The sequence below is a fragment of the Sturnira hondurensis genome, unplaced genomic scaffold, assembly GCF_014824575.4.
Source record: "Sturnira hondurensis isolate 20B ecotype Veracruz unplaced genomic scaffold, ASM1482457v3 Scaffold0021143, whole genome shotgun sequence".
Lineage (NCBI taxonomy): Eukaryota > Metazoa > Chordata > Mammalia > Chiroptera > Phyllostomidae > Sturnira > Sturnira hondurensis.
The window spans coordinates 6,547,281-6,566,618 of record NW_028093774.1 but is presented as its reverse complement, the minus strand read 5'-3'; the positions used below and the strand labels follow the sequence as shown (position 1 = coordinate 6,566,618).

At 46.3% G+C, this 19,338-nt stretch overlaps 1 protein-coding gene across 1 annotated transcript in view; it reads left to right on the top strand.

Annotated features, from left to right (window-relative positions):
- Nucleotides 1-19,338, top strand: part of UNC79 (unc-79 subunit of NALCN channel complex) — a 210,418-nt gene that overhangs the window by 188,618 nt on the left and 2,462 nt on the right. Inside the window, exons 45-51 of the mRNA XM_037031536.1 lie at nucleotides 1,604-1,681; nucleotides 5,004-5,093; nucleotides 7,126-7,301; nucleotides 8,249-8,435; nucleotides 9,894-10,091; nucleotides 11,853-11,930; nucleotides 19,055-19,096. Coding sequence (XP_036887431.1) covers nucleotides 1,604-1,681; nucleotides 5,004-5,093; nucleotides 7,126-7,301; nucleotides 8,249-8,435; nucleotides 9,894-10,091; nucleotides 11,853-11,930; nucleotides 19,055-19,096 — 849 coding nt within the window. The remainder of the gene's footprint in view (nucleotides 1-1,603; nucleotides 1,682-5,003; nucleotides 5,094-7,125; nucleotides 7,302-8,248; nucleotides 8,436-9,893; nucleotides 10,092-11,852; nucleotides 11,931-19,054; nucleotides 19,097-19,338) is intronic.

Genomic DNA, 19,338 nt, shown 5'->3' with positions numbered 1-19,338 from the left:
ATAGGCTTTATTATTTTTTTTAAGTCCTGACTTATTTACCTTTCCTTGTATTAGAAATAAGCCCCAGTTAGAAGAGCAGACATAAGCATTCCTGAATACAATAATGGAAAAATTTTGGTATTTTTTGGACATTACCAAAGAGAGCTGGCACTTTCTTTGCCAGATTTGGAGTTAACGGCCAAATAGGTTCTTCAGCCTCTGTAACTGTATTTGAGGCAAGTGGAAACCATAGACTGTGAACTCGGAGATGTGTGTCCGCCCCTTCAAGTGGCTTTCGGAGACAACTGTGCTTGCTGTGCTCTCCCCGCTGCTCAGTCCCCTGTACTGAAACACCGTTCTTGGAGGAACACACATGAAGACCAGCTCGTGGCCTCAACAAGATCTCTAAGGGCTTCTTGACCTCGGAAAGCCTCTGGCTTATAGCTCCTCCTTGTTAGCCAAGGCCCGATGAAAACCCTTTGACTCTGACTCCTGATTAGTCAGCAGCACGCTGGTTCCTGCTCCTCGTCAGGCTCCCTCGAGGTTTTATCTACCACCCTAGTGCGTGCCGCTTCTCCTAGTCTGACAGGATCTGAGCCTGCCTCGCTGAACTCCCAACTTCTCTGTGCTCTTCCAGCGTGAGAGCGAATGAATTGGAGGAGAAAGCTGTCTGAGCTCCGAACTCTGCAGGGCAGCAGCTTTGGGTCCCCAAGTGCCTGGGCCACCGGGCAGGCCCAGGGGAGGGAAATCGACCAGGAGATAATCGCTGGTAGCAAACTCCACAGACTTAACTTCTCCCCTGAAACCACAGCGTAGGGTGTTGCATTAAGTGGGAAACATCTGTAAGGATCTGTAAAGAAGGAGCTTGCATTGTAATCTGGGAAATCCACCCTCGTGATGATCTCAAGTCATAACTGACGGGTGGATTCAGTTTGCAGACTCTGGCCGAGCCCCTCTGAGGGGTTAGGCCTGCCCCTAGTGCTGGGGTGAGCGGCACAGAGTCTGTGCTTGCGAAGAGCCCCTGGCAGGTGAAGAAACTGCAGGCCATGGCAATTCAATGTCATGACTGTGGCAGTGGAGTGTGTGCGAGTTCCTGGGGGGACAGAGAGCAGGAGAGTGGCCATTGTCACACAGAGGATGGGCGTGAGTGAAGTGGGAGAAGGAAGGCCAGGCATGGGGGGGCCTTGGAGGGGAAGAAACAGCTAGAACGCTCACTGGGGGTGATGGTTTTTCTGCTTTCCTTCTAAATGTACAATATAATGATGTAAGTGTGGAAGAATCTGTGAAAATTCGGTGACTGTCAAGAAGCGCCGAGGAACAAATAGGGGGTAACTTCAGGATTAACCCGACAGCACTGATGCCTCTTATCGCCTGCTTGACGGAGCCCACGCTCCCCACACCATTGCGCTGGCAGGGTACAGTGAGAGTCGGCACGCTCATCTCTGGACCGTGACCCCAGGTTTCTGGTGGGCGTCCACGGTCGTGATGATCTGGTGCCACGAACCCGAGGCAGATCGTCACGGAAGTCCACACGAATGAATTTAAGCCAAGTTAATAAAATTGTGAACTACTTCTTACTGTGCCCATGCTCTTAACAGTAATTACCCTCTCGATTTCTTATTAGTTTATTTGTGCAGATGCTGGAACCAAACTAGCTGAGTCAACAATCCTGAGCAAGCAGATGATCGCCTCTGTGCCTGGAGTAAGTCCTGACTGGATTCATTGTCCATGTTTTATTTGTTTCCTCTTTTCCTCCTGTAGCAAAGAAGAGTTTCTGGCCTCTGTCCGGTTCACGTTGCTAGAACAAACACTGCAAAATTGCATACATATTAGCATCTTTTTAATGAGAGCACTAGTGAAAATTTAAAATAATCCCAGCCCTTGGAAACTTCTAATTCTAGGAAACAGGAGTAAAATTGAAGCAGCGAGTTAAGGACAGGAAAAAAAATGACCAGACGTAAAGAGCAGATTTGTCACGGACCCGATCAACTTTGGGGTGATTGTAGGGAGGAGGGGGTGCGTGGAGGTGAAAGGGGTATGGGGGGAGAAATGGTAATGGAAAAAAATAATAGATTTAATTAAAGTTCCATTTTTTTCAGAATCAATTTTTTTATACTGGCTCCCAATATAAAAAATCATATTTATCATATTTCCTCTGAAAATGAAAAAGTTTCCACTGTTATCAGCTAGTGAACTTTTTGGTGAAATGTGTGAAGATGACCATGGACAGGTTTGAAGATGAGAAACCACAATTATTGACAGCAAGTCTACTGCAACAAACTCAGAAACTTTAGAGATACTGTTAATTTAAAACAGTTATTTAAATTTTCAAGAGGAAAAATTAATAAAGAAACAGGATCACCTATAAATTCATCTGCCTCAAAATGAGAACTCTGTCACTTTATGTTTTTCCATGTTTTGATCTATTCATTATCCTAATTTGCTTATTCCCATATTGTTAGAAATATATATATTTTCCAGTTTCTTATCTTCACCTTTATTTTGAATTACGTCCCTGGGATTAATTCCTTAGATAAAATTCCTGAAAGAGTAGGAATATCTTAATGGTACCTATTCTCATATTGTTTGCCAAAAAGATTTTATTAATTTACATTTATTTTTTTTAAATTTTAAAGATTTTATTTATTTATATTTAGAGAGAGGGGAAGGGAGGGAGAAAGAGAGGGAGAGAAACATCAATGTGTGGTTGCCTCTCACATGCCCCTTACTGGGGACCTGGCCCGCAACCCAGGCATGTGCCCTGACTGGGAATGGAACTGGAGACCCTTTGGTTCGCAGTCTGGCACTCAATCCACTGAGCCACACCAGCCAGGGCAAGTTTACATTTATTAGTATACCAGTTTTATCCACCACACTAAATATTTTTTTTAAACTACTGTTTATTTCTTTTTTTGGCATGTTGAACTTTTATGAGAGAGGAAAAGTAATTATTAAACAGAGAAAGTTTTATTGCTAACATATCAATGGATTTTCTTTCTCTTTTTCTGAGTATTTGTTTAAACCCAGTTGAAACCATAATACAAGTGCCACTTAGGTTCTTGTGTCGCAAGCATTCTCCCCAGAATTCAGTGGCTGCGGAGCGTTCCCGCAGGCGAATGTGCCATGGAAGAGGGGGTGAGAATGGAGGGTCACAGTGGCCGGAATTCGGGTCATGGTGATTTTTCTTTTTCTTTCTATTAATTTGCATTTTCCAAGTTTTCCATGTTGCACATGTTGCCTTTACCATTTAAGCAGTGTAACTTCAAAATCAAACCTAAGTTTTGAGGGAGAATTGGATACAATTCACTTCAATTCGTGTTTTGGGGTTAGAGTATGTTTTCAACGTCTTTATCATCAGCTTGCCTATTGAAATGAACACAGGCCTTCTGAAACAGGTGGAGCGTGACTCTTTGAGGGGTTTTTGGTAACACATCTGAGAGGTTATGCTGATGTTTTGCAGAGTAGGAAAGGGGGCGGGGAAATTGCGCTCTTTGTTTTATAAGTGAAGATGGCTTGCTGAGGTTATCCTGGCTATGAAGTGTATTTTAAGGCTTTTCTTAGATGGAGCTGCTGCCTCTAGAGCAAATGTAACTGGGGGATAGTAAATTCTTTGCTCTCATTTTTTTTTTTGCAGTTTAAACTTACAGGACAAATATTAAAAAGTGCTGTTAGTAATTATTTCCTGTGACATTTGCCTACTCGAAATGGTACAAAATATTGCCTGTGAAAGGCACAAATCCCTTTTAAGAAATGCAAGAACAGAGTGTATGCTTCTGTTCGCATGACATGTGAAAGGTCAGAGAAAATGGAATAAATTGGGGGAAAATCCTTTCTTGCATTAAAGGATTAATATTCCAAGAGCAGGAACACAATAACCTTTTATGATTCCCTCACTTGATTTAAATTAAAAGAAGAGAAGCTCAGGACTTATGAAATGCTTGGAAAACACTCTGACAGAATTGCCAGGGACCTTATTTTCCTGTTTGTCAGCCTGTCAGCAGCCTGACAGGCGTGACATTCTGGAAGAGAGAGAAGGTGATGTAGTTCAGTGCGGTGGCAATCGGCATGAATATGGGAAAGTGATTTCTGACTGGGTGAGCTGGTTAAGTGTATAATGTTCCAGATTTTCCTAAAGGAATCTGAGAAAGGCCTTCCTCTGGTATGCAGATGGCTTCAAAGACGGCCTGCTTTTGATCCACGTTACACACAGCCTGACGTGCGGGGTTCTTTAATGTGGGAGCCCGGCCGTTCATTTTCCCTTCTTTTGCTTATAACCCTACACTGTCGGCATTGCCCCGAGAGCGCAGGCTTGTGCCATGTCATCACTTGAAACACAAGGATGCTGTCTTTTCCTTTAAAACTTCCCAAACATACTGCCAGTGTCTGGGGAAGACGACCATCTTGCTTATTTATTTGTCTCCAACAAGGAGACCAGTAGTACATCTGTCTCCTTAATAGTGTACCTACCGTGTATGACGTATGTTGTAAGTGACTTGACTTGAATATAAAAATTTCCAACTCTTCTGGCAGACACAATACTGGTTTATATACTTTTTCTAAATAGAGGAAGTCGAGATTCTGGTGGTGGAATTTGGTGTCACATATTTTAGGTGTCTAAGACTCCATAGAGAGATAGAGTGTCACTGTAGTTTAAATGTGACTCACGTCACAAAGGCTGATACTAATGGTTTTACGAAGGTTAAACCTTCGTATACCAACGGATTGAAAAACAGCCGAACAAAAGCCAGTTAAATCACCCTGTGGAAAAAAGCGTGTCTCCCCTGTCTCCCATAGGCTGTTTCTTTGCTCTCCACCACAAACCTTTGATCAATGTCTGTCCCAGCTCTGGGAAGACGAGCTTACACTGTGTGCTGAGTTTAATGGGGTGAGTCAGAATCCCAGAAAATGAAACAACTCATCAGCAAACAGCGTGAAGTCAGAGCAAGACAGTCACAGCAGGCAGGGCAGAGATGAAGGTCACGCGGAACTTGGAGCGTGCTCCCAGCCCTGTCTTTGTGTTTTAGTGCGGGACGGCGGCCATGGAGTGCGTGCGGCAGTCCATCGGCGAGGTGCTGGACTTCATGGCTGACATGCACACGCTGACCAAGCTGAAGGTGAGAGCACGTACATGGGCCCGTCCCTTGGGTTAGCAGAGCAGAGATGTGTTTTGAGAGTTCAGCAGGCCAGATGGGAACTGACTGTTCCCTGGACGAGCCCGTGTCTGGGGAGCTGTGCCTCTGCAAAGAGGGGAAGGACATTTATTTACACGGCACCAGCCATGTGTGTCACTTCACGTTCGCCATTTATTCAGTCCTCCCCATGGCCCTATTGAGGTCTTATTCCCACTTTACAAACAGGGAAACCGAGGCCTGAGGTGGTGCAGTAATTTGTTCAAGGTCGCCCTGCTGGTAAGTGGTGGAGTCAGGCTTGACCTAAGACCAGAGTGACTCCCACGGCAGCAGCGTTCCGCAGAGCCTCACTCAACTGCCTAGAGCCTCCGTGTCCTCGTCTGCAAAGCAAGTCTGAGCCTACCTACCTTTGCTGACGGTTACAAGGTTCGATGTGAAATAGTGCGTGTGAAGAGACTTTTGTAAACTGCAGCGCATTATGCAAACCTAAGCTCTTTATGGTGTTTATCCGCATTGAAGCTATCTTTGAGAAAATAATCAAAGACAAGCGAATAGAACACACTTTAATTTGCAAATGGGCAAAACCCCAGTGCATTCGTTGAGTTTATGGATGATTTTGCAGGGTGGAATGAATTGCTGATGCCAGTCAACTTCCCTGCCATGAGTCTACTAAAAGATTGATGGTCTGAGAGGTTTGAGGAAGGCCCTAGACAGAGGGCAGAAGAGAACCTCAACACAGCCCAAAGAGCAGCCAGCTTGCCTTCTGGCATGCGGTGGTTCCTTTCTGACAAACAGGGTGAAGCCACGCCAGAGGTCCCTCAGCTAGAATCACGGCCCCTTCAGCGCCCAGATCAGCACCAGACTCCGCTCAGAGGAGCTAAGCATTTCTTGGGACAGCAGTAGGTTTGCGCATCGCAGTGGAAGTAGAATCAAAACTTAAAATGGTGATTTCTCACGCTATCCAAACCCAGTCATTTCCGAGGAAGCTCCCCTAGCGCTTGACTGCACACTGGTTACTGATTGCTGAGTCTGGTTGCCTGTACCTAAATGACTTTAATATACAAAGAAGAGAGAATAATTGTTACCTATACATTTTTAGCTTGTTTTATGTAGCCACTTTCAAAATGAAGACAAAAATAAAAAGACGAATCCCTGATGATCAAAAGGTTGGGGAGTATAGACGCCATCCACCTCTCTGATTTTACGTAGCATTAGCGGACACGCCATCCACCTCTGATTTTACATAGTATTAGCAAACACCTGAGAAAAGGACATGGCAGATGGCCTCTCTATGGCCGTGAGACTAATTAACCTAGGTCTCAACTCCCACTTCAGTCCTCTTTCCACTCGCTAAGCCACACCGAGCAAAGAACTTTTTAAAAAATAATTCAACAAATTTGTGTTGAGCACCCATAAGGTACCTGGCATTGTTCTAAGCATTTAGGATGCAACGACCAACAAAATGAATACAGTAGCTGCCCTCATTTAACTAACAGTCTGGCAGTGGAGGGCAAGGGTCAGGAAAATTTTATACAGACTGAAGTAACATTGTGACTGTCCCCATTGCTATGAAGAAGGGGTAGACAGAGGTAGGAGCTCTTCTAATAGGGCTGATACAACCTTGCCAGGGAGGAGGCTTCCTGCAAGAAGTGACACCTGAGCTGAAGTCCAAACAATGAGGAGCAGTGAATTAGGTGAAGAAACAGGTGCGGTAGTGGAGGCAGCAGGAGCAGCGTGAGCAAAGGCCAGCGGTGGGAGGGAACCGCTGCAGTGGGACCGTGGGAGGGTGGGTAAGATGCAGAGCCCCGCTGCAGTTAGATCACTCCAGGCCTCTGAGGTTAAGCAGAGGAGTTTTGTTGTCTGTACCCTAAGGACAGTGGGAAACTATTGAAGTTTCATAAGTCGGGGTGGGGGAGGTGACAGAAGGTGCAAAATGACAACCTGATCATTTTAATGAGCGGGCTGAAATACCTCCAGGTACTCTGCCAAAGTCACAAAATCCTGCTTGGTTTTGTAGAACCACATGAAGACATGCTCCCAGCCTCTGCATGAAGATACCTTTGGTGGACACCTCAAAGTCGGGCTGGCGCAGATCGCAGCCATGGAAATCTCCCGGGGCAACCACAGAGACAACAAAGCTGTGATTCGCTATCTGCCTTGGCTCTATCATCCCCCTTCAGCGATGCAACAAGGGTAAGGCCCTTCGCATTCCAGCAATGAGGGCCAATGAGGCAGGAAGCTCCCTGCGCTTCCTGGGGCTCGGCCAGAGCGAATGACTGTGCTGAAGATTTATGGGAGTGGAATGTGATTGGTTGGGAAGATGGGAACCGAGACCCATCTCCATCCTTACTCGCTGACCTGGCAGCATTTTTGCGTCTGAGCGCCTCATGACATGCTGCCAGTAAAAGAAACTTGCCCTCCCCCAAAAACCTCGGTCATCTTGAGGGATGATGAAAACTTGGAGCTTTACCACTTTAACTCTTAATTGGAACTCACAAAATAAATCCATAGGCATTTATTGAGCACTTACATAGCTTCTGTCTTCAATGAGCTTAGGTTGCAGCTGGAACGAGTTCTGTGGCAGAGATGAAATGGAGCGCAGGGAGGTGTGAGCCCCTGATCCTGCCTCCAGGGAGGCTGAGGAGGGGGGTAGTTTATTCGGAAGTCAGGGCAGGGGCAAGCCTGCCATTCTGCAGGGTCAACTTCCTGGCTGGAGGACAGGTATAGAGTGGAGCGTGCGGAGGGCAGGAGGAGAGTATTGGAGAGCAGGGAGACAGGTGGCTGTGTGTTGCGTCTTCTCCTTCGTTCCCTCCCCTCTGGCGGGGACGTCAGACTTCCTAATGGGAGGAAAAGAAAGATTGGAAAGAGAAGGTCGTCAGGAAGGTAGCCAGGTCTGTGGGAGAACGGCATGTAATCCTGTGTCACCGAAGGCTGCTCTTTGCTCAGGAAGCTCAGATCCAGGATTAGAGTGGGGACCGCGACGACCAGACACATCGTTGGTCAGCACTGTGTCGCCTTGGTGTTTTATCGTGTGCAGTTGCCTGCAAGACCCCACGTCCCATCCTGCCCATCGACAAGCATTTGATGAGCACCCGGTGGAACAGAGAGCATAAAATAATCGTTAACTTCCTCTCCGACAGACCTAAAGAATTCATCGAGTGTGTCTCCCACATCCGGCTGCTGTCCTGGCTGCTTCTGGGGTCCCTCACTCACAACGCAGTGTGTCCAAACTCCTCTTCTCCCTGCCTGCCCATACCTCTGGACGCAGGCTCCCACATTGCGGACCACCTTATTGTTATCCTGATTGGATTCCCAGAGCAATCAAAGGTAAGCAGTTTTGGCAAGATTGTGACCGTGTGAATCAAAATTGCTAATGGAAACCCTTATCAGCCAATTACGCTTTTTTTCTAAGAAAATGCATCTTATCACTGGGCCTCCTGTGGATATTAGGAAAGCAACTTGGTGCTAATGCCTTATTTAAAGTTGTTTAAATTCTCAGACTCCCTTTTCTTTCCCCTAAATTGTTTTTTGCTTCACTTTTATGAAGATAAATTACGGAGGCAAGCAAGAGTTAGCTTCCTAGGCGTTTCTGTCTCAAAATAATGAAGAGGAATAAGAGGCTAGAAATATAATAAAAATTCCATGATTGGTTTTTAGAACCAGATGTGAAGTGGAGGAAAATTTATGCTCTATCTACCGGTGTTCTTCATGCGCTGCCTTTGCCACTCAAATCTCTAGCGGTGTGTGGAGATACCAAATGAAAATAAGAAGGCCAGCTGGGGACTCACGAAAGTACACATTAGAGTCACCTGTGGAGAGGAACTTTGTAAATTGTAGAGACAGATGACATGCTTCAGGGAATAAGTAAACCCAAGGCAGCCCTCCACCGTGAGCCAGTACAAGCACACTGGACATTGGTACTAAGTAGCTCTGAGGAGCCAAGGCCCCGTCGCAGAGCTTAGGCAAATTCTGGGAGGACACGGGGGGTTGGGGCCAGGACAAGCTGACTCTGATAAAATAGAGCACCCCCTCAATGATGTTTGCAGGAGAAATTAGGCTGTCAGCCTCTAATGTGTTTGACCCAGATCTGTGTTGGATTCTTAAGAACGGTACTTCGTAATTTTGTGACTTTGAAGCAGTGAACCTCTCTGAGCTCTGGTTTTTGTTCCGTAAGGTAGATGAAGGGATGGTTTGAGAATTATGGGGGTGATCTGTGAAAAGCGTGCCTGGGACACATTTTTAGTGCAATGCCTGGGACATTGTGGGAGCTCACTCAGTCAGTCTTCTCCACCAGCAGGACTGCTGTCTTCGCTGCTGCTGCTGCTGCTGCTATTAGTAGGAGGATTATTAAGTGCGGAGCAGCGTGTTTGTGTGTCTGTGTCTCCTCGTTTACTCCTAACTACAACTCTTTGAGGAAGGCACTATTATCCCCATGTTGTAGAAGGGGAGATACCCTAAAATGGCAGAATGATATTCTTCCTAATCTAGTTAAGGACTGAGGACGTCAGTTTCATTAAAGGGCCAGGGGGTGGGTAGATTTATTCTACAAACTAAGGTGTCTCCTCTTTGAAAAGGTACTTTGTTCTCCAAGCACATTCCCACTGACCGAGGGGAGCGCAGCTTGCTGTAGGTGGTGAATCAGGAGGTGTGACCCGGAGCTGACTCCCTCAGCCTCTGGCCGCTGGAGTGGGCTGTGCTTCAGCTATGCTGAGCCGTGCGGGGAGGGCTCTGCGGAGCAGCCCAGCCCCGCAGAAGGTAACGGCTCTTCCTTTTGTTCCCCCGCAGACCTCCGTGCTGCACATGTGTTCCCTCTTCCATGCGTTTATCTTTGCTCAGCTCTGGACCGTATACTGCGAACAAAGTGCCGTAGCCACCAGCGTCCAAAGTCAGAACGAGTTCAGCTTCACGGCGATCCTGACGGCGCTGGAGTTCTGGAGCAGGGTGACGCCCAGCATTCTCCAGCTCATGGCCCACAACAAAGTGGTGAGTTCACCAGCGGACGAGTTTTCCCTCTCCGGTGGACTCTCCGCATGTGTGGACCACTCCCAGCCCTCCCACTGTCTGTCTTCAAGATCTCGGATGGAATGTTATAGAAATGGATTGGTGAATTTTTGCGGTATAAACCGGATGTGCTACTCACATAAGAATTTGATGAAAAACAGAGCAAACAAGTCAATCAAGCAAAAACAATTTTTTGTTCTCTCTGCCTTGTGCCAAAGGAAATGTCTATGAAACTTCTATCTTTAGGAGCTGTTTTGGGTGCTACAAATTCCCAGAGTTAGGAGGGAGATTCGTATTAGTTTTGGGAAAAACTTAGCCAGTGAGGCCAACTTTCTGTGGAATTTTAAGAGCAGACCAACCACATGCGTTCATCACACTCGGGGCTCAGAACTGAAAAAGAGCCTCACCTTCTCCAGTCACCCGAGAGCACCCAGCTTTCAAACCCAGTTTTCTTCTCACAGAGACGGCTGCACTGTAAGTGAGGGGCTCCTCCGGACCTTACTGGAAAATACTGGGATGTGGCTGGCATGAGCGCGCTTCATTGAACCTGCCTGGACTAGTCCGCCTGGGGTCAAGGTTGAAGGGTGCAGGGAAGGGATTTACAAGGGAGTCCTTTGGTTCAGTTCACTGCTTTGGAACAGGACTCTGAGCTGGGAAAGCAGCTGATTCCACGTCTGCAGGGGGCAAGGAGGGGATGCAAGAGCACTGTGACTGTGACCCCAGTGTACTCAGAAACTCAACGCTGTACCACCCACAGAAGGCGTCCCAGAGAGTGGAAACGGAGCTCCATGTTTCCTTCAGTGAAGCACTTCTTTTGTTTAGAGAAGCAGGTGTTATAGGGCAATTCTGTACAGGGAGAGGTGTTTTAGTTCAATTTAAAGGACATTTATAGGAAAATGTGGGGGTGCACAAACAGCTCTGACTGCTGTGGAGATAATTACATTCGCTGGATCATTGTGCCTGGGACTGAAGAAGAACGTGGAGCTGAAACTATTCGGTCATTTTACAGACGATGAAGCAGAGACCTCACGCTAACTCTGACTTAAGCTAGGGATTCAAAGTTTCCTTCCCTTGCCATTCGTTTTCTGATGCCATTAATACTGCTCTTTCAAAGCTCCTTTGATATTCAAATGTTACAGATGAATTTTGGATAAATGATGGTATAAGTGAATTTGAATTCATTTCCTCCAATCAAGTAAGCCAGTCTGGTAAGGTCCCCCTGGAGTGTTTAAAGTCCCGCCTTAGAATTTCCCACAAGGGATAGCGCTGCTTTCACACCTTTGAACTGATGTGAGCGTAGCCGCCTTTTTCACAGAGACCAGAGACTCAAAGACAGAGGTGCAGTCAATTAAACGGCCACTCCAGATAATGGCGTGGAGCCAGGATCAAGATGGAGAGCAGGGCGGAAGCCTCAAGTTCTGTGGCTGGAAACGAAGGAAGCAGGAGCCACGGATCCTGTGTTGTGAATCAGTGGAGGGCAGATTAGCGAGATCAATACCCGACTTCCCTGGGCAGCCCTGAGGGAGAGGAGGGAGGCATGGTAATTGGAAAAGCTCTTTTGCTTTGAAAGTTCAGCTTTTGACGGAAGCCGCAGAGGGGAATAAACGGCAGCCTCTGCGGTCCGCTCTGGTCACTGCGCAGGCAGAACTTACCGGCCCGGGTACGGGTTCTCTGTGGCTGCAGCTAGTCCGAGAGGTTTCTGTGTTATTGGAAGTGGACTTGACTTCATGTTTCTTTTTTCAGATGGTGGAGATGGTGTGTCTCCATGTGATTAGCTTAATGGAGGCATTGCAAGAATGCAATTCAACAATTTTTGTCAAGGTAGGAAAATCTCATGATTATTATGAACTGTTTCTTGCTGCTAAAACAAATGTAGATTTGTTTGAAGGTATCTCCTGAAGAGGAAAATAAAAGCGATTTAATTTTAACACAGCGCTGGGGCTGGAGGCGTCAGGCTCATATAACAACCTTCTACTAAATGGTTATGATTTTATTTTTTTCTCTTGCTTCACCACTCTGACCAACTCTAACTGGGTTAAGTGTGTCGGACCATGATTGCTTGCAACACAAGCAGTCGGTCTGAACGCTGATCTGAAAATGACCCGATAGTCATATAAACTGGTCGGAGGTGCCTCACCTCACCTGTCACCAGGATATCCAGAAATCAAAGGAAATAATCTGTGATTGTTTGACTTGTTAGCTGGAACTTTTCTCTAAAGTAAACTAATTTAGTTTCTCATGTTGCTGTTCTAAACCACTGGACAGTGTATGAAAGTAATTAAGCATTTGTTGTCTATCCAGGGGCACAACATACTATTGGGATAAAAAAGTAAGAGTGAAGGAGAACTTGGTTTCTCACTTTATCTTTTTTTTTTGTGAAGATTTTAAAGGGAAGGAGAAAGAGAGGGACAGAAACATCAATGTGTGGTTGCCTCTCACGCACCCCCTACTGGGGGACCTGGTCCACAACCAAGGCATGTGCCCCGACTGGGAATCAAACCAGAGACCTTTTGGTTCACAGGCCGGCACTCAATCCACTGAGCCACACCAGCCAGGGCTCACTTTATCTTTGTATTTCCCCTTTTTCCTTTCCTTCCTATCATTACACCACTTAGTCTCACTGATTCTTTGTATTTCCTCTTCTTGTAGGACTTCCTTCTTTACCTCCGACTTCCATAGTCCATTACCCTGGACACCTTACATCCACCCCACTCATTCCCTGCCCTCCCAGAATGCATCAGTTTGGAATCTTAAAACTTCCTGTTTTACTTTTTGGATGACTCCCTTCTTTGTCCCTTATTCTCTCTTTTTCTTACTTCTTTTGGATGGAACTTTTAATGATTAAATTTGGATGTAATTTCCTCTTTTTTTTTTTCTGTTTTCTTAAGTAGGGAGCTGAGCTCATTAATTGGAGAACCATTAATTGGAGAACCTCTTTTTGTCCGTCGTCAGTGCCTAGTGCCCTAAATTTCCTAATACCGCTGGAGCTGCCTTCCCCCACATTTTGATATGTTCTCATTCCCATTCAGTCCAAAATACCTCCTAGTTTCCCTTAGGGTTTCGTTTTTGATTCATAGGTTATTTAGGAGTGTGTTTTTTAGTTATCTTATTAGTTAGATGTCTTACTTGTTATTGTTTTAATGGTTGGTTTTGAGTTGACAATGGGCATTTTTTACTTATCACAATCTACATTCAAGTAAGATGCTGCATTTTGCTGTGTATAATGCGCTCCCACGTGTGCTTATAACTCACATGTTTGATCCAAACTTTCAGGGGAAAAAAATCTTTTGTTTAAATTTTTTAATGTCATTATTTAATTATTTATTTATATTTAGGTCCTTGTTTTTCATATTATGAAGGAATTTTAGCATTGATCTTGAACATATTATGGATACAAGAAATTTTATGTAACAAATAATTATAAAACACAGAAACATATACGAGGTATTTCAGGTACTCCCCATGTATAATGTGCATCCTTATTTTCCCCTCAAAAATTTGGTCCAAAAATGTGCACATTATACACAGCAAGATACAGTGCTGCTTCATGTGTGCTACAAGCACACTTTCTTTTCCCGCCTTCCGGCTTTGTGATATTATTGTCATATGCTTTTACTTTGACATGTTTTACATACCAAACCGTACATTGTTATGAAATTTAAACAGTCATTTCCTAAAGAGATTAAAATTTTAAAAACCTTTATTTACACTTGTTATTGTTGCCATGTTCCATTGATATTGTCAGTGCCCTTCCCTCCTTACCCAGAGCCGAGCCTCCGGCTGCCTCCTGCCAGGCGGCTGCCTCCTGCCCAGATGGCTTTCTTCACTGGTTCTGCTGTGGGTTTCCTCAGTCTTTACTTTGCCTTCCTTTTGAAAGACATTTTTGCTGGGCATTGAATTCTACGTTTGCATTTTTCCCCTCCTGCTTTAAAGATGTTGCTTCTCCACTGTCTTCTTCCTTGTATTGTTTCCGACAAGAAATCTGTATTATTCTTATCTTTTTTCCCTCTGTCTGGAATATGGTTTTTTTCCCCCCTCTGGCTGCTTTTAAGACTTTTCTCTTTACTATTGTTGTTAAATCATTTGATGGTGAAACACCTTGGTGTAGTTTTATTTATGGTTCTTGTGCTTGTGTTCATGGAGCTTCGTAAATCTGTGAATGTACAGTTTTCATTATACTTAAAACAATATCAGCCATGTTTCTTTAACTGTTTTCTTCTATGCGTCTACTCAACATATTTAGTATTTCCTTTACCTTCTTGACTCTATTGAGTGTAGTTACAACTGTTTTACTGTCCTTGTCTACAAATTATTATGTGTCATTTGGGGGTCTTTTCTAATTACTTGACTTTTCTTACTATGGGTCACATGTTTTCCTGCTTCTTTGCATGTCCGGTAATTTTTTATTGAGTTCTTGACATTCTGAACTTGATTTTCTTGGGTGCTGGAGATTTTTGCATTCTCATAAATGTTCTCGAACTATGTTCTGTGACATGGTTAAATTCCTTAGAAACAGTTTTATCCTTTGGAGACTTGTTCTAAGCCTCGTTAGGCCAGATCAGTGCAGCATTTTGTCTAGGGCTAGTACCTCTTCACCGCTGGGGGAATATCCCAAGTACACTACTTCATGTTCTGTGACCTACAAGGTTTTCCACCCCAACTACTGGAAACACAAACTATTGCTGGTCCCATGTGATCCGCAGGAATTTTTCCCTCCAATAATTTGGGGTGTTTTTTTCCTTCAGCGTTGGGTACTGTGGTACTGGTCAGTCCTCAGCTGAAGACCCGAGGGGAACCTTTGATGGATCTCCAGAGTACCCCCCCCTCTGTGTGCAGCCCTCTGCTCCCCAGCGCTCTGCTTCACAGGCCCTTACCACAGTGGCCTCCCATGACACCTGGCTCCTGAACTCAGGAGGACTGCCGCCTCTGCCTGGGTTCCTCCTCCCAGTGCGGCTGCCTGAAAACCCTCCCTAGGCAGGGAGCTGGGCTCATTGTAGGGCTCCCCCTGTTTGGTGCCTCTCCTTTGGTCCACCCTGCCCCACATTGCTGATGTTGAGCGTCTGAGAACAACGGTTTCACGTACTGCATCTGGAATTGCATTTGTTTTGGGCAGAAGGGTAAATCTGGCCTTTGGTAGGTGATCTTTACTGAAAGGGAGCGTTCGCAGCTACTTTTTATTTTGAGGGCTAGAAAAAGCATGCAGTTCGATGAGTACATCGAACCAAGCAGGGTGTCTTCCATTTATCCTGTAGCATAGATCAAGGTCAGAGAAAAGAGATTACTTTTGTTTTGGTAAAAAACAACCTCTTTTTAAAAACTGTCCTTTAGTTTTTCAGATATTGTTTCTGGAACAACAACCAAAAAAAGCCAACCAACTTCATTATAACATTACAGAGCCTAAAATAAATCACGTCTGATCCTCGCCAACAGCTTTGTAGGTGTCACTATCAAAAAGGGAACTGACATGAATGTTATTCAGTAAGTCAGACTAGCATTCCTGANTGCCGCTGAGGGAATATCCCAAGTACACTACTTCATGTTCTGTGACTTACAAGGTTTTCCACCCCAACTACTGGAAACACAAACTATTGCTGGTCCCATGTGATCCGCAGGAATTTTTCCCTCCAATAATTTGGGGTGTTTTTTTCCTTCAGCGTTGGGTACTGTGGTACTGGTCAGTCCTCAGCTGAAGACCCGAGGGGAACCTTTGATGGATCTCCAGAGTACCCCCCCTCTCTGTGTGCAGCCCTCTGCTCCCCAGCGCTCTGCTTCACAGGCCCTTACCACTGTGGCCTCCCATGATACCTGGCTCCTGAACTCAGGAGGACTGCCGCCTCTGCCTGGGTTCCTCCTCCCGGTGCGGCTGCCTGAAAACCCTCCCTAGGCAGGGAGCTGGGCTCATTGTAGGGCTCCCCCTGTTTGGTGCCTCTCCTTTGGTCCGCCCTGCCCCACATTGCTGATGTTGAGCGTCTGAGAACAACGGTTTCACATACTGCATCTGGAATTGCATTTGTTTTGGGCAGAAGGGTAAATCTGGCCTTTGGTAGGTGATCTTTACTGAAAGGGAGCGTTTGCAGCTACTTTTTATTTTGAGGGCTAGAAAAAGCATGCAGTTCGATGAGTACATCGAACCAAGCAGGGTGTCTTCCATTTATCCTGTAGCATAGATCAAGGTCAGAGAAAAGAGATTACTTTTGTTTTGGTAAAAAACAACCTCTTTTTAAAAACTGTCCTTTAGTTTTTCAGATATTGTTTCTGGAACAACAACCAAAAAAAGCCAACCAACTTCATTATAACATTACAGAGCCTAAAATAAATCACGTCTGATCCTCGCCAACAGCTTTGTAGGTGTCACTATCAAAAAGGGAACTGACATGAATGTTATTCAGTAAGTCAGACTAGCATTCCTGAAGCAGGGTGACTGCTGGATTATATAATGCTCCCCATAATAATGAGATTTAACCTGAAGCCTTTAGTCATGTGATTTGTAAGTTGCAAACCTGAAGGTCCCTCATAGGTGTGTTTTGGTATCTTATGGCCGCATGTTATGTGAACAGGGACATGATGAAACCCCTTCTAAAACCAACCTCACCACCCACCTTGGTTGCCTCCTACAGGACAGCAGTGGGCAAGTGTCTGCCAGGGTCTGAGCACCGAGTGCCCCCCGGCCCCTACCCTCCCTGGTCCCTCAGGATTCTTGACAAGAGGTTAGTTAGTTCAGGTATTTTCCAGATATAAAGAAGCGTATGGACCTGCTCCCATATCTATTACAGTCCGCAGACGTTCAGACCCACTGGGTTTGTTTCTTGCTGTGCAGACGTCAGGGAGGAAGTGGTTAGACTAGTTTATATGTTCCAATTCAGGATGTCAGGGAGCACAGTCTTATCTGTCACTAACCTTTGTGACCCTACAGTTTGTTGTGAGTGTTGGTAGCAAGGGGAGGCTGGGAGAGGGTGCCATTTTCTGACGTTTTGAATTTTAGTCCGCTTACGTCCTTTGGGACACACCATGCGCCATTTCTAAACACAATATTTATGTTAGAAACTAAATGTTAACTGGCTGCAACCTAAACACTGTGTTTGGGAGTAAACATTGCTGGAAGTCAAGTTAGCAAATCATACACATCACAAAATGTTGAAAGCAGAACGACAGTTGACTTTGGCTTTGGGAACAAAAGCAGAGAGAAGTGTAATTTATCACTTCGCTAGGTTTATTATGATTTTTTTGATGTTTTGATGACTTAAATGAGACTGGCAGTCTGTGGCTCTAACTAGTGAAGAGAAGGGTCATTTATACAGTATTCCACATCCCCAAATCTCTCTTCCTGGCTCTCTATCTTGCTTGGAACTGCCCCCCATCTCCTGCCCTCCCGCCCCCCGTCTGCAGGCTGACGCCACAGTCATCTTCCTGTAGCACTGTCTGCTTGGGGTGAGTGGCCCCCTTCTTCAGAAGCTGTGTTGAATTTGAGATGAAATCCAGCCTCTCATGTGGCACCCAGAGCATCTGTGTGGATGACGAGAGTCCCCGCCTCTGCTCTTCCAAACTGTTTCTTGGGGCCCCTCCCGAGAACCACCCCTCCTTTGTCCCCGCAGCCCCACCACCCACCCCTCTCAGGAGCTCCTGCCTCCGGCGTTATTTCCCAGGGAGCTCTTGTCTGACTTGGCTAGTGCTGCTGTAACCGAGTATGACAAGTTGCCTGGCTTCAGTGACAGAAGCTTGTCTCGCAGTCCCGAAGGCCACAAGTATGAGGTCACAGCATCAGCAGGGCTGTCCCTTCTGAGGTGGAGGGAGGACCCCCTCCAGGACCCACCCAGAGCTCTTGGCGGCTCACTGGGATCTTTGGCTTGTAGATGTCTGCCTTCATCTGACATGGTGTTCTCCTGAGTGTGTGTCTGTCCTCATGTCCCCCTTTTATAAGGACACAGGTCCTTTTGGGTCAGGGCCCACCCTACTCCAAATGACCTCATCTTAACTAATTCCATCTGCAGCCACCCATTTCCAAATGAGGCCGAGCCGCAGGTTGTGTGGGCAAGGGTTACAGCATCTATTTGAGGGAGCACAGTTCGAGCCATGGGAAGTAGCATTGGGGGAATGATAAGACCCATATCAACATATTAAAGATCTGAGCAGTACTAAAATAAAGAAACTAGCATTCCCAGACTCAATGGACCCTAATCCCACCGCCCCCCTCTTTAAATCCCAACAGACTTCTGTAAGAACACACTTGCAGAAATGCTATAGTTCTGTCCCCAAGAGAGCAAAGCAGACAGGAGAGCCTGGGCCGAAGGCATCATGGGGGGCCCCCTGCACCCTCCCAGGCAGGGGGTCCACACGGAGTGGGGAGGCAAGGCTGAATCAGGGGCCGCAGAGGCCCCAGGCCCCCCTGCCTTCTGCGCTGTGAAAGTCCTCCTCTCCCCCCGACCCCCCAAACCTCCCACCACCCTGCCCTGCTCAAACCCCGGGCCGACTCACTCTTGCCGGGTCTCACCTTCCACATCACAGCCAGGCTTGTCTTCTTCTGTCACTGAACCATTTCGACCACTTCCCAGTGACATTTTCCTAATGACTCCAGACAGAGTTGCCACTCTGCTCAGAGGCTCAGGTCTAAAGATCCGCGGAGGAAATTCTATTTCAAGAAAGCGAGGATTTAATTAAATAAATACACATTTAATTTCCTGTGCTAGGTAGCTTTCAAGAGACAATCAGTCATGTACTCTAAAGTGTGTGTTTCAGGCACTCAGGGGGGCACTTACTAACCTCCAAATGCCACCAGCTCAGCAGGGTCTGGCCACAGAAAGACGCTTCTCTGATCACGGGTAACTCTGCAGCAGGGGCCTGCGTCCTTCTGTGACCTCAAAGGGATTCAGAGTGTCCCCTGAGTCATCGAAGCTTACCTGGGGGAAGGGCGAGCTGTGGTAACGAGGCTTCTGTGTTTCTCCACACAGCTGATACCTATGTGGCTGCCAATGATTCAGTCGAATATCAAGGTGAGTCGCCCCCGAGGACAAGGCTCAGTTCCCTCCAGAGAATGTCACAACATTCATTCACAGGGCTCCTGCATGCTCGAGGAAGGTGGGGAGAGGTGGGTTCGGCCTGCTCCTGGTCTCGGGGCTGACAGCGCGGCAGACCCTGTGGGCCAGGTGAGAGGCCCGCGGCCGAGGTGGCCGAGGATGAAGGGGGTGTGTGTGTGGAGGGGGCAGTAGAATCCCAGAGTCCGAGGAGGCTCCGG